General features: G+C 35.6%; 1 protein-coding gene across 1 annotated transcript in view; it reads right to left on the bottom strand.

The window, feature by feature from the left end:
• Nucleotides 1-9,546: 9,546 nt before the first annotated feature.
• Nucleotides 9,547-13,649, bottom strand: part of LOC119777460 (mannosyl-oligosaccharide 1,2-alpha-mannosidase IA) — a 231,248-nt gene continuing 227,145 nt past the window's right edge. The window contains exons 11-12 of the mRNA XM_038276344.1: nt 12,778-12,893; nt 9,547-10,957 (exon numbers count right to left, since the gene is read on the bottom strand). Of these exons, the coding sequence (XP_038132272.1) occupies nt 10,816-10,957; nt 12,778-12,893 (258 nt within the window). The 3' untranslated portion in view covers nt 9,547-10,815. The remainder of the gene's footprint in view (nt 10,958-12,777; nt 12,894-13,649) is intronic.

Genomic DNA, 13,649 nt, shown 5'->3' with positions numbered 1-13,649 from the left:
AAATACATCTGGTACCTCATAATTAACCTTTTTGGTTAAAAGGATAGATCACTTGTTTTATTAGTGAGGTAAACAAAATTTTGATTCCAATCTTATTTTCTCCCTCAGTTAAAATATTCAAACAAATTATTAGTATTAAAAATCTCAAAGTAGTCATTACCTCAACTTGAAAGTTTACAGCTCTCAGTTGGTTAATGCGATCACATTAATAAAGAATCAAACATTCAGTAAAGATCAGAGCAAAACTGGCGACTGAATCAGAAACCTGTAGGGGACATTATGTTCAGCAGCCAAATGGAGCATATAATTGCTTAATTGACTCTGCTTAGGATCATATTTGGCTTTCATGATGCAGAATGCTGAATATGCCTGTGCTAATTGCAGAGATGTCCATATTTTTTTCAACTTAGTCCTTTGAAGGACTGGACTTTTTTTTTCACATAAGCAAATATTGTGTGACTATAAAAAAGGAAAACATAAAACTTAAAAGTGCTGTATCTGTGAAATATTCAAATTTTTAGAATCGTTTAGGTTTTTTTTATGTGCATCATCATGTAAAAGGACTAGGACAATCTTTTGATTAGTCACTTCATCTATTAAATTTTTTTTTTTCCAAATGTACGCTATATTTGTCTTTGTTTTCTAGGTTATATGCAAACTAGTTACTTTTTAAGACATTAAATAAAGATGCAGGTATTGTCTACAGAGTAAAAAATTCAATGAAGACCATTATGTTATATATAATGAATATGAAAAGCAAATATTGAGAAAGGGGAAAATAAACTGGACTGTAAACACAATCTCACTAGTCAAAAGGGCACAAAAGCACATGTACATCCTGCGGAGGATGAGGATAGCCCACCTGCCCCCACCCATCCTCACCACCTTCTACAGAAGCACCATAGAGAACGTTCTGACCAGCTGTCTCACTGTGTGGTGCGGAGGCTGCAGCGCCTCAGACTGGAAGAAAAGAGAGAAGAGTGGTGAGAACAGCAGAGAAGATCATCGGGGCTCCTTTTCCCTCTATGAAAGAAATTTCATCACAGCGCTGTGTGTGTCATGAAACATTACAGAACGGCTACTACATGCAAAAAATAGGCCTAAAAGTTATCTTAGACAGTTATAAAGGGAGAGTGTGACAAACGTCAATAACAGTTTTCAAAAGAACATTTAAAGGTTTGAAAACATTTACTGTTTCCTGGTTACATGGCCTGCCCTGGATAAAAGCTTTTTTTGTAAGTGTTTGTCATTCAGGATATTTTATCCATTCATCTGTACGTCTCTCGCACATAATCCATCAGGATCATGGTGGGGCTGGTGCCATCTCCAGCAGTCTATGGGCAAACGGCGGGTTACACCGTGGACTGGTCACCAGTCCATCCCAGGGCAACATTAGGATTTTAAAAAACAACATAAAAACAGTTTGTTTGCAACATAACAATTTACTAAAATATGTCTACTATGTCTTTAAAAGAGATTTTGTGAAATGTTCAGATTTAGTTTCTCACTTTACCTCCTGGGGGTACAATGATATTACCCATAACCCTTTTCATAGTGGGAGGTGTTGTGATTGCTGCTGTTATTAGACAGCTATTCTGAACCTAGTACAGTTGAGATGTTCTTTAATTTGTTGGCCTCAGGAACAAAAATGTTACAATCAAATACTGCTTTTGTTTCCAATGCTGTGTGATTCACCAGAAACATATCAGATAATTCAAAATCCTTACAGTAATTAAAACCCAGTGCTTTATAATATTTAGCCCACCAAAGAAAGATATGTATAGAAACTGCATCTAAGTGCATTTCATACTGTAAGTTAGCTCAGTTTAGATTAAAAGTATTTAAAAATTGCAAAGATTTAGTGTTTTAATTATCAGGAAACTTCTGAACAAAAGTCTTCATCTTCAAGGCTGTAAGTCTCTACTGAATAAGTAAAGTGTGGCATACGTACAGCATTTTGCCAAATTGATATTTAAGTTGGTCAACCTGTTGCAATAAGGAAAACCTTTGAATGAGTTTCTCGCCATTCATAAGGCTTTTGAAGTATTTAGACATTAAGATTGAAAACATTGCTGGGCCTCTTGATTTGAACACTAGGAACAATCAGCATGTTGTTTGTGGAGCATTAAAAGCTTGTTTAAAAGGTTTCATTTAATCTTTTTAATGGAAAATCTTAACTGAGTTCGTTTTAAAGTCCACTAAATATATTCCCCGGTCTATATAGTGATTGAGGGATTTAGGGCAGACGTTCGCCAACAGTAAGCTTGTGTGAGCTATGAGAACAGCAACTTCTAAACAGAGCATGCACGAGGTGCATTTTTTTTTTTTAAGTGGAGAGGGCAGGTCTTTTTTTTTTTAATTGCGAAAATCCTCCATAATACTGTACCTTTAAGAAGTTTTAATAGCACATTTTATGATATATTTATATGTCTGACATGTTGCAAAATGCTTTGCTCATAATCAAATTCCTGTTAAATTTCACAGTCATTTAGTGTCATTTTTGTTTCTGATTTCTTTCAGTTTAATTTTTTTTTATTATTATTACCGGTCAGCGAGAATAAATGTCTTAAAAAAACCCACACAGTTAAGATGTAATTAAAGTTTAAATTCATTTTTAAACATATTTTTGCAGTCATGCTTTACAGAAGTATAATAAAGAATTAGACTAAAAGGTGTTTAAAAAAAAAAGAACACAATATCACTATTTAACCAACAATACTCAAATGGTTATTTGGAGCTTATCAGATCCTCAGATAACCTAAGAGAAAGGTCTCCATTTATTCTGATTCTAATCAAGTTCTATGGGAAAGCAGTGTGATCAGGAAAGATAGGCAGTTAACACCAAGGCTTATCCACACTCACAGCAGCCAAGAACACAATCTTCTTTAAAAGATTTTATAATAAACCAGCAAAGAACATCCTTTCTCTGAGCATCCTATGGTGCCTTGGTTTCCTTTTATTTGTTTTACCCATGTTGCGTAAAAAAACAAAAACAAAAAAACGGTCAAAGCTCAGGTATGACTCAAATCATAATCATCTTTTTTTTTTACACCCAGAAAATTCCTTAAAGCCTTCAGTAGCCCTATATGCCCAGGATATTTTTTTCCCAAAACTTTCCTTTCTTATTGTAGAATACAAATTTTGCCATTAATCAATGTTGATAATTAATTGGTTAGTGGCAAAAATACTTTTTTTTTAGGTAAATCTTAATTAAATGACGTTTTAATTTTTTTTATTTTAATGCATTTAACGGTTTGGGTGATATAACTTAAAAAAAAAACATGTTAGATGGTTTCCAGATTTTTGCCTTAGGTATCTTTTCAAGCATATAATACCCAGTCTTTAAATTCATTTCTTAATGCTTGAATGTTTTAGTCTCACTTGTTAAAATATTTCAATATGTCAGTTATATGTAATTGTGACTCTAGTCAAATGCAAATATTTTTTCTTGGCTAAATCACATTTTGTGTGTCCTTAGCCATGAAAGTAACATTTACTCAAACCAAAGCTACAGCCGAACACTTCAGGGATGTTTATGTAGTCTGCCTGTCGATTTTTTTTATTTATTTTTTTATCCTCTCTGCCTCTGACCTCTGAGCTGAATGTGTTATTTTTAGCTGCATAAGCACCTCATTATGCAGTTGTGTTCCCTCTGGGCACTAACAAGGTGTTTAGGGAAGCAGATGATAGCAACCTGGAAGACCTTCATGTGATGGCAATAGAGAGAGGAGCAGGATGTTCTGACAAGGCCAAACTAGAGCTGTACAGTAGTCCAAGAGTCAATGCACCTTTTTAAGTATGGAGGGGAATGACACTGTTTAAAAATCTACTGCTTAAAAAACAGCTAAATTAAATGTATTCTGACACGCAACATTAACAGAGAAGACTAATTATGCTGCAGAAGCCAAGAGCCAGCTTCTAGCTCTGCTACTAATAATCTAGTCTATATTTGAATATGAAATGACAGCATGTCTAGATTAAAAGAATATTTTCATTAATCAGATCTCGGATAATGATGACATATGTTTTAATGATCATTAAGTTATAGCATGGGACTTATGTGTCATGTTGACTAGAGAATAGCTACTGTATCAATCCTGTCTATGTAAATAACAAAAAAATAAAACGATATGTATTGCAGTTGGCTCTGTCATTATCTTGGTACTGATGCCTGGTCTGATTACTCATTACACACTTAGCCCCGCCCAGTTCTTATATTCTGCTTATCTGATCCGCCTGCATTAGTCTCTATTTAAAAAACCTTCAGATCTGAGATTATTTCTAGGGATTGGTGAGACTTATTCTAGAGTTCCTGCATTTTGATTACCTGTTCCTGACCTGTTCTGCCTCCTGACATGTGAGCCTGTCTGTTCCCATCTGACTTGACTTATGACTCATGCCAGATTTCTGCCTGTTTGTGTACCGTACCTGGAACTGTGACCCGACTCCGTCCTGGATTCTCCCTCGGTACCTCACTAGATCTCTGACCTCCTGGCTTGGACAACCGAGAACATTCCAGACACCATCTTTGGCTTCACCCTCTGGATTTGGAACGAACTATACGACCAGTGGTTCCTGCCTTAGACACCGATGCCGCTCACTCTGACTCAGTTTTTCAATAAGATCTTTGAGAAACATTTTTGTCTGCTTTGAATTTTGGATCCCTTTGTTCTGAGTTTGAAAAGCTTACAAGTTATTAAAGCTTGACTTCTGTAAGAAGTCACAAAGTTTAGTGTCTTGAAGCTATTCCTAGGCTTTAAAGGTTTTTGTCTTGTGTTGTTATAACCAAAATGCATTTTGAGATTTAATGTGAATAAGCTACATTAAACTCAGCTTTATACTGTGGATCATTTAAAGTTACCGGTAAATGAAAATGGACCATGATTTTCAAAACCATACCATACACCTAAAAACTGTGGCATGCACTTGTATACAGGTGTCTAGTTGGATAGCTCCAAAAATAATCACTTGCCTTCTGATTTTTATTTTTATTTTTGTCTGCGTTCACTTGGTCCATTTGAAAAGTGAAAAACAGTAGGAATACAAGTCAAAGTAGAAGTGCATCAGGGTGGTGGTGATAAGTGCTATTTGAATAGTGTTAGCAGTAAGGAAAGAGGTAGGAAGAGAAAGCATGATGCCTCCTAATGATAGCTCATTTAGCATAGGGACCTCTCAATGTCCCTATGTTCCCAAAGAAGCCAAACGAGTAAGGGGCGGACCCGTTCATCCGGATCAATTTCATGTTTTCAAAGCCAAGACAAGGCTTTGTTTTTGGTCGACTCTCTAAACCTCAAACTCAACGCTATTTCTGACATTTTGAATTAAAAAGCATGGATGGGATGGGAACATGGATGGGAAGCAAAACGTCTTTAAACTTGGATACAATGTCCATTGGATTTCTTTTTTTTTCTTATTTTTTCTTTGTACTTTTTTGGAAAGCTAATAATGGCACAGGCAAGATTTACTGCTGTAATTGCATCAGTTAGGCTGCATACATCAAGCGACTATTTTCGATAACACTGAAATGCTTTTGAAAAATGCCCACAGTTCAAACTCCTGATTTACAATGGGGCCGTGTGTCTGAGTGAGATGGTACTGCATACAACAGTGCTGTTGTTATTGTTATGGCCATGAGAGTGGACATACAGTAGTGGCCAAATACCATGTCTCCATTGTATATCATCTACAATAATATTCCTATTAAAGCCCATTTTATATAGTCTATTTGATAAAAAAAAAAAAAAATGTCTTAAGATTTAGCTGTCCATTTATTTAAAAATCATTCCATGCATTTCTCACAATTTTCCTCCGTAGAAAAATCAGTAACATTCCCCTTATTCTTAGGTTTTATAATGCATTTACTGTGCTGGTTGTTTGCAGGACTTATTTTTGTATGTGATATGGAGTAATGTTTTTAAAAGTTGTATTTAATTTTTATTCCACCAGGAACAATAAGATGTTTTTACATTCGTAGAAAAAACTGTTCCTTGTGAATTTGAGGATTTTATTCCATTACCTGACAATTTTAGTACTTAAAAACTTAAGATGCAAGGACAAGCTGTCCCTCTTAATAACTTTAACATTATGTAGTTTGTGTGAGATAGCAACAGTTGAAGATGTTTATGTAGAAGCGAATTGTGTTGCCTCAGGTCATCGTGACCTTAAGCTCACAATAATTGAGAACACAGAGCAAGCAGTCTGGGAGCCACGTACACATTTTGGCAGTAACATTGTTTTGGCAGTAACAATGTGTTCACAGGCGATAAGCCGAGTCTTGAAAAACAAAATCATTAGGCCCACTCAAAGGCCCACTCGCACGCAATCCGGTCACAAGCCAAGTACTTCCAGGAAATGTTATCAGAGCGTCCAGTCGTGCACACACGTCCACACAGTGCAATGTTGAAACTATATAAACGCCCAGATTTGAAATGGGAGTTGAGAAAAGCCAGATGTGTTCTGTTGAAGTGTTCAGCGCTGTGTTACGTGTACTGAGGACAGCATGTGAATTTGATCTTTGAAATAAACGCTTCTTCTCCCGTCCTGGGGCAATCCGATGATCGACTGAAGGTGTCCTGATTTTTGACCATTGAAAACCACCACATTTACTTTGGAAACAGCATGGTATAAAGAAGTAATCCCAAAATACATCTGAATATTTTTGAAGAAAGGTGCTTGATATCTGTCAAAGGTGGAGCTAGGAAGGTGAGAGGCTGGGGATAAAAAGACTAAATATGTCCCATCACAAAGCAAAGCTTTCTTCTGTCTTTATCTACTATTTTTGTTTCTTAAGTTGTAAAGATCTGACTCCAGATGCAGCTACGCAGCGATCTCAGAGTTCTTAGGTTCAAAGCAGTCTTTGTTGGTGGAAAGTGAGCAGATATTGTGAGCAGCATGGATGGCAGGCAGCAGCTGAATTTTGAGGGGAATATTATGAGATCTTGTTAGATCAAATGCCAGGTTAAATGTCAGTGATAGAAATGGGACACATTTCAGTTGTACTTGTTATTTGAAAAGAGTTGTCTGGAAGAAGTTGATATAAGTTGAAAACTGTTCAGTAAAAAAGGTTTTTGCTGTTGGTTCTTAATAAAAGTTAGAAATAAAGGTTTGTAATAGTTTTCATAGGTTGTACATTTCTATTGGGGTATTTCTGACTCTTTTTGAAGTCTGAATGTTAAAAAGAAGAAAATTTGAGGGGCTGATTCTTTGTTCAAAGAAGTCAAAAATATGTCTTTTTTAAATCTAAATCATCAACAGGGACCAATATTTTTTCACACATGCTCTAAAATTAAAGTATTACCCTGTAGTAATAAAGATCCATAATTATTCCATAATTTATCAAATCATCCATCAATTTATCTTCTGCATTTCTGTCAGGGTTGCGTGGGGGCTGTGCCTACCTTCAGCAGTCTCTGGGCAAAGGGCAGGGTATCAATTGGAAAACCAGCTAATGGAATACTTTATCACCAGATAGTAACAAGGGAGTTTTTTCTCTCCACTGTCGCTACAATCATGCTTAGTGTGAGGGATTGCCTTTGAGTCAATGAGTTGATGCAATCAACTGGTTTTACCTTGGATAGAAATCTTTGAATCAAATTGACTGTATGATCTGGTGAACTGTAAAGTGCCTTGAGATGACATGTGTTGTAAGCTGGTGCTATATAAATAAACTGAATTTAATTTAATTAACAAACAGGTTTTCCAGGACAAACAAAATAATACATATAAAAAAGAAATACTAAAATTCTTCAATGTACCCATATTTATGTAAGGGGTTCATGGACTTCAAAGTGGTTAAATACCATCAGTGCAATATAATTATCCTGAGGTTATTTTGTATAGTATTGTTGAGCCCATGATACTTAAATCTCTAATTTCCGTCAATTCCATTTTTCAATTTTCGCTAAAATAGTCCTCTCATCTCAAACCATTAAACATTCAATGTTGATAAAACTGTGAAAATAAGTTCATTTAATTGTTTCATTCATGATGGTTAAGACATGGTACTCTAAGATTCAACTAAAATATTTTTTATCTAGTTAGTTTTTCTCTGGTGTTGAAAAAACCCAGACTGAAGGTGTTTTTTAAAACTGGTACAAACTACCCTAAATAAACACAGCGTTGATAAGAATTTTATAGTAGCACCAGACAGATTCTCTACCTATATATGAACGAATAAAATGACTAGCGACCCAATGTGAGGAATTCTTCTCTATAGATATTTTTCAGAAGCAGAGATTCAATTATTACAAAATCATCATTTTTAAAAGAGCTCTGTAAATTTTGAACAAATAATTTGCTGAATTTCAAATTATATAAAAAATATTTTTCATGTCAATAGCATTTTCCGCATATTGATGCTACGTGTGGGGCAGCTCTTCTCAAAAACTCACCTATGCAACTTAACAGGGTCGAATTAATGACTAAATAATCCTGGTTGACCACAGTAGATGGCACTCTGACCTCTGCTTGACAAAAAGCCTAACCTTCCTTATGCCTCCTCTGAAATAATTTTTAACTTACGGTAAATTCAAAGTTAAATTTAACTTAATTTTAACTGAAAATGGCAAATTCTGTGTCATCCTTGCTCAGAAGCAGTGGTAACTTCAGTAACTCAGGCCCTGAAATTTGATGTATTCACTTATTGGTAAAGATTAGGATTTTAAGTTTGCACTGAGCTTAAATTATCTGATTCCAATCAACAACATAGTTTGGAGGGGGTTGAAATTATTCTTTTGGATGTGATTTATTTCTACATAAGATGTTCTGTGCTTAAATGATTGCAGTAAAAGTTTGCTGAAATATCTATTTAAAAAATGCAAAAGGTTTTTTTTATTAGGACAACAAGAGAAAATCGATAGACATTGATTCTTTTAAATTCTGAAGCATCTTTTCTCAAAATTTGCTTTGGCTTACTGAGGAACCGAAGAGCAACACAAAGATGGCGTCAGGTGTTTGAATGGTGTCATTCACATTGTCACCTTCTTTCCATTAACATGGCTTATCTAATGGCGAATATTGTAATCATATACTAGCTGCAGGATATAACATGGATAACATTTCCTTAATAGACAATCAGAGCTTGCACCGCTAAACAGTTTTTACAAGATCCATGACATTTGATAGGTACCCCCATTAAATTACAATTAAATGGCAATAATGCATGTTTAACACATTATGAGTGGATGTGAAATTACCTGAAGGTTCATACGCTGAAATTAGGATTCAGCTGGCAGCAGCTGATGCTAAGTTATCCGAAGCAGATGATATGAAGTCTCCAATTGCTGACTAGTCACGCTGTGTGAGGCGCAGCGGCTAAACATAGTCATTTCTGTTTATGATTGCTGTATGGTTCCTCAACCCTAAAAAGTCCCCTTTTTAATTAAACCTGCAATGAATGTTGTGAAAGGAAATATAAAAGGCAGATAAGTGGCATTTATTTTTTGTGGTTGCAGGATGTTTCCTGCAATAAGAGGTGAATAAGTATGAAAACACAAATGCAAGTGCATGTAAGCAAGCGCACGAAAAAGAACGACACAACAAATGTGATTGCTTTAAATGTACAAAGTTGCACAGTTTCTTTTTAATCAGTATTTGAAAATATTTAACAATCAAAATAAAATCAAACAGTAAGAATTGGTCATAACAATAATTAATATCAGCAATAACTAGACTTAAAATTAGACTTTTTTTTTATATTTTTTTTACTGAAACACCTGAGGGAAGCAAATTAAAGAGAACCCAGAAAAACAATGACTGAAGTTTTAGAAAAAGATAACGAAAAAGAGACAGAAGCTTAAGAAAAGACAAAGCTCACACAGGTGCCACTCACTTCGTCTGTATATATAGCACATTCACTCCACGACTGTGCAGAAGAGCAACTGTTAACAGAACAGTGATAGAAAATAAAAGCTTGTCTCTGCAGCTTAAAAACCTGCAACATCACTGTGGCTGTATGTGAAGGCAGGAAAACTCCCAAAAGAAAAGGCATCTGAAGCTAGTTCACAGATGTCTTCATTTTTTTCTTGATGCTTTGTTTTTACAGTGAAAGGACGGAGAGTGCTCCATTGTATTGTGAAAGGCTAAGCAAACACGGTTCTGTTGGGAAAACAAAAAATTACCAGAGCATAGACTGGAAACACATTTTTTTAAGTGGTCCCTGGATGCATAAGACAAAGCCTCTTTCCTGACATCTCTGTCCTTTAAAAAATGCATTCATCCTTGTTTCAATAAGAAACATGACATCAAAATTAGTTTCGAGGTGGATTAGAGAGTCACATTTTGTGTTTATCTGTACATTATTTCACTCTTTCCTTTAAATTTCATCAAAACAGTTTACTTTAAAAGAGGGCGACAGATAGAACCTTTGGCTAAAGAGTTCACAAAAGAAAAGCAGAAGTAAGTCTAAAGGGAAAACGTCATCAGTAAAAGTAAACTAAAATAATGATCGAAAATCAAGTGGTTCGTATCTCTCTGACAGTATAGCCCATAGTTCAAACCTTCTCCCATACATTTGGGTCTGTACGTTAAAGTGGTTTCCTCACAGAGGAAAGAAGGAAAGAAAAAGGTATCTCTTCATGAAAGTCATGTTTGTTTTGATTGTCCGCAAAAAAGAAGTGCCAGTAGGAAGGAACCTCGGCGAAAGGATATACAATCACAGCATAAAACGACAACATCCTTTACTTGAAAGGAACAGGGAGTCAACCACACACTCCTTATAAGACCCTGAATCTGCACTGAATTGGTATTTGCAACTTTTGTTTGACTGTGCACACATAAATTGTGCAGAATTATCTACGTCTTGGTTGGTGAGTGGTTTTATTCAGAGACGGTCTTTTCTTCTGTTAGTTCATCCTGCAGGCAGCTCTTACGGATTATAGGCAGCGGATGAGCTTCGGTGTTAAAGACCCAGTCTTCCAGAGAGAGGAGGTCATCGTCAGAAAAGAGCAGATAAAGATACCTGAACAAACAACAAAAAACAGCTTTATTCAAAATGCATTACCCCAAATTAGTGTTTATGTAGTAGAGAAGGAGCTAAAGAAATCTACTGGTCATTCCTTGTTTTCTTCATTTTTGGACACATAAATATTTCAGATTAAACTACTTTTACTATCAGATAAAGATAAAATGAATAAATACAAAATCAAAATGTCCAATTATAATATATTAAATCTATTCAAAGCAATTTACTAAATTAAGTAGGGTTAAACAAATCGGTAAACTATGTGCAATTACCTAATATATAGAAATGTAAAACATATAGGAAAAACATGGAAGTATGAATTAGCAAAGGGGGAATCATATTTACCTTGATATGAACTTTTATTAATGTCAGAGAACCTCAATCCAAGCTGTGACAAACTAAGTAGACATTATTTTTTTTAATATAGGTTTTTAATTACCTTTTCCAATTGTACTTCAGATTAGAGCCACTATTTTTTGCACTTTCTGCACAGTCTTTTCTTTTTCTAGTCTTTTCTGTTGAGTTAGCTGTTTATTTCGGTTCCTATTTATATTTTTATTAGTTTTTTTACTGTTATTTTATTGGGGAGTCAGTGCCCTAGTGGTAAGGGCATAGAGCTTGGAATCCTGATATTGTGAGTTTGAAACCCACTCCCAAAGACTGCCACTCTGGGTCTCTGAGCAAAGACCCTTAACCCCCACAATGCCAAAAATGGCAGCCCACTGCTTCCCATGGGGATGGGTTAAATGCATATAATGAATTTCATTATGCTCTACTTGTCACAGTGTAATGACAATAAAATATTTGAAAAGAGGAAAAGTTTAGCACAGTTGAATGAATTTATGAAAAACATAGCTCCCCTTCTTATGTTAACATTTTAGCAGAACATATACCAAAACATCAATCAACATCACTTTACCAGAGGCAATATTATTACATGGTACATGGTGTAAATTATATTCTGATAATGCTGAAGTATGACATCTACAAGGGTCTAGCTGCTAATTTAAGTTAAGCAGAAAGCATTAGTTAAATTGATTTAGTTAAATAAAAAAGTGGAAAAGTATCTAATATCCAAAACCAACAAAAATAAATTGTGTTTGGTCACAGAGGTTGCTGTACCATCTATAAGCAAACCAGCTGTAGTGATTTTGCACTGGTTTATCATCATTTGACCTCATTGACCTATTTATTATATGTGAGGGAAAAGCTTGTCCTGTTGCAACTGCCTTCTTGCATCTTCACAAGAGTAATTTAAACGGAATATTTTCTTGATGTTGAACATGTTTAAGAACCTCCTCCCCAGTTGTCAGCCTGCAATGCTTTGCCCTTACTCTGATATAAAATATAAATTATTCATCATTAGGGATTTCTTCCCAGTCACGATTAGTTACTTTAAAAGGAGCATCCATGTTAGGAGCAGTGCAGCACTGAGTGTGGCAGCAGTGCTGTCTTCTGACAACTGACCTGAAGGTTCCCACTGCTGTCAGCTGAAGAAAAATATATTTTTTATTTTATACATGTTAAGCTACACTGAGTGGTTCATGTAGCTTAATGGCTGCAAATATTTTAAATCTTCCTTGAAGGGTTAAAAGTCTGTCATTGAAAGTTAGATAAACATCTGAAGCAGAGATTGTGTCTGTTTCATTCCTGTCACGATTGTGCTTCGTAGGCAGAACAGATACAAAGTAAAGATGAATCCCCAGTGTTCAGGTTCTGACTTGGTATTACTTTCATGCAGATGAAAGGTGGTGCATAATCCTACAATCACCTTCTTCTCAGCAGTGGGAAGGCTTAAAAAAGCAATTGGGACTTACTTAAGTGTCTCTGACAGGAAGAAGCTCTGCTGCATGTTGTCGTGGCTGGCTGTCATGGTATAAACATCCCGGATCCCCGAAAAACCAGACTCCACTCTGCAGTGCTGTTCCAGAGCCTAACAGGAGGTAGGAAGGGTCAGGTTACAGGTGAATGACAAATCAAGACCATTTAAAGCCTGACCGCACAAACTCAATAATCTTCACGGCACCTTGCAAAAGTTCATATTGTTTGTTCAGATTGTCAGGCTCAACCACAATCCTCAAAGTATTTTATTGCAGTTTGTGACGGACAAACATGATGAGGAGGAGGAATGAATGTAATTTTTTTTTTAACTGCAAATTATCCTAGGCACTTGTATTCATACTCTATCACCTTTAGCTGCAAATTTAGTATCTTACTGTACATCTAGAGAAATATTTTGTTAAACTTAGTCATACTGAATATAGGGCATTTATGAATATCAAATATTCCTTCAAATCCTTGGATTAGTAGGTCTGGACCATTCTAACACGAGCATGCTTTGTGGTTAACCATTCAATCATACCTCCTCTGAATACTTAGGGTCATTCAAACCCGATCTCTGTTTTTTTACAACCTCCAAAGGGCATTCTCTAAGTTTTACTCTTTTTTTCACAGTGGAGATAATGTTTATGCAGTGTTAGTTTTCCTCCATGCAACATTTTAATTGTGGTCCAAAATGTATAATTTAACACGTCTGCTGTGATTCTTGGTCTTGGAGATGCTTTCTGTTCTCTAATGTTCTCTAACAAACTGGTGAGACAGACCAGCTTTATTTATACCGAGGTGAAATTACACATGGATGGATGAACTCTGAAAACAACAGGTTACAGTTTGGTAGCACTGTTGCCTC

This window comes from Cyprinodon tularosa, unplaced genomic scaffold, assembly GCF_016077235.1.
Source record: "Cyprinodon tularosa strain WSP-4 unplaced genomic scaffold, ASM1607723v1 ctg124, whole genome shotgun sequence".
Lineage (NCBI taxonomy): Eukaryota > Metazoa > Chordata > Actinopteri > Cyprinodontiformes > Cyprinodontidae > Cyprinodon > Cyprinodon tularosa.
This window is presented reverse-complemented; position numbering and strand designations above follow the sequence as displayed.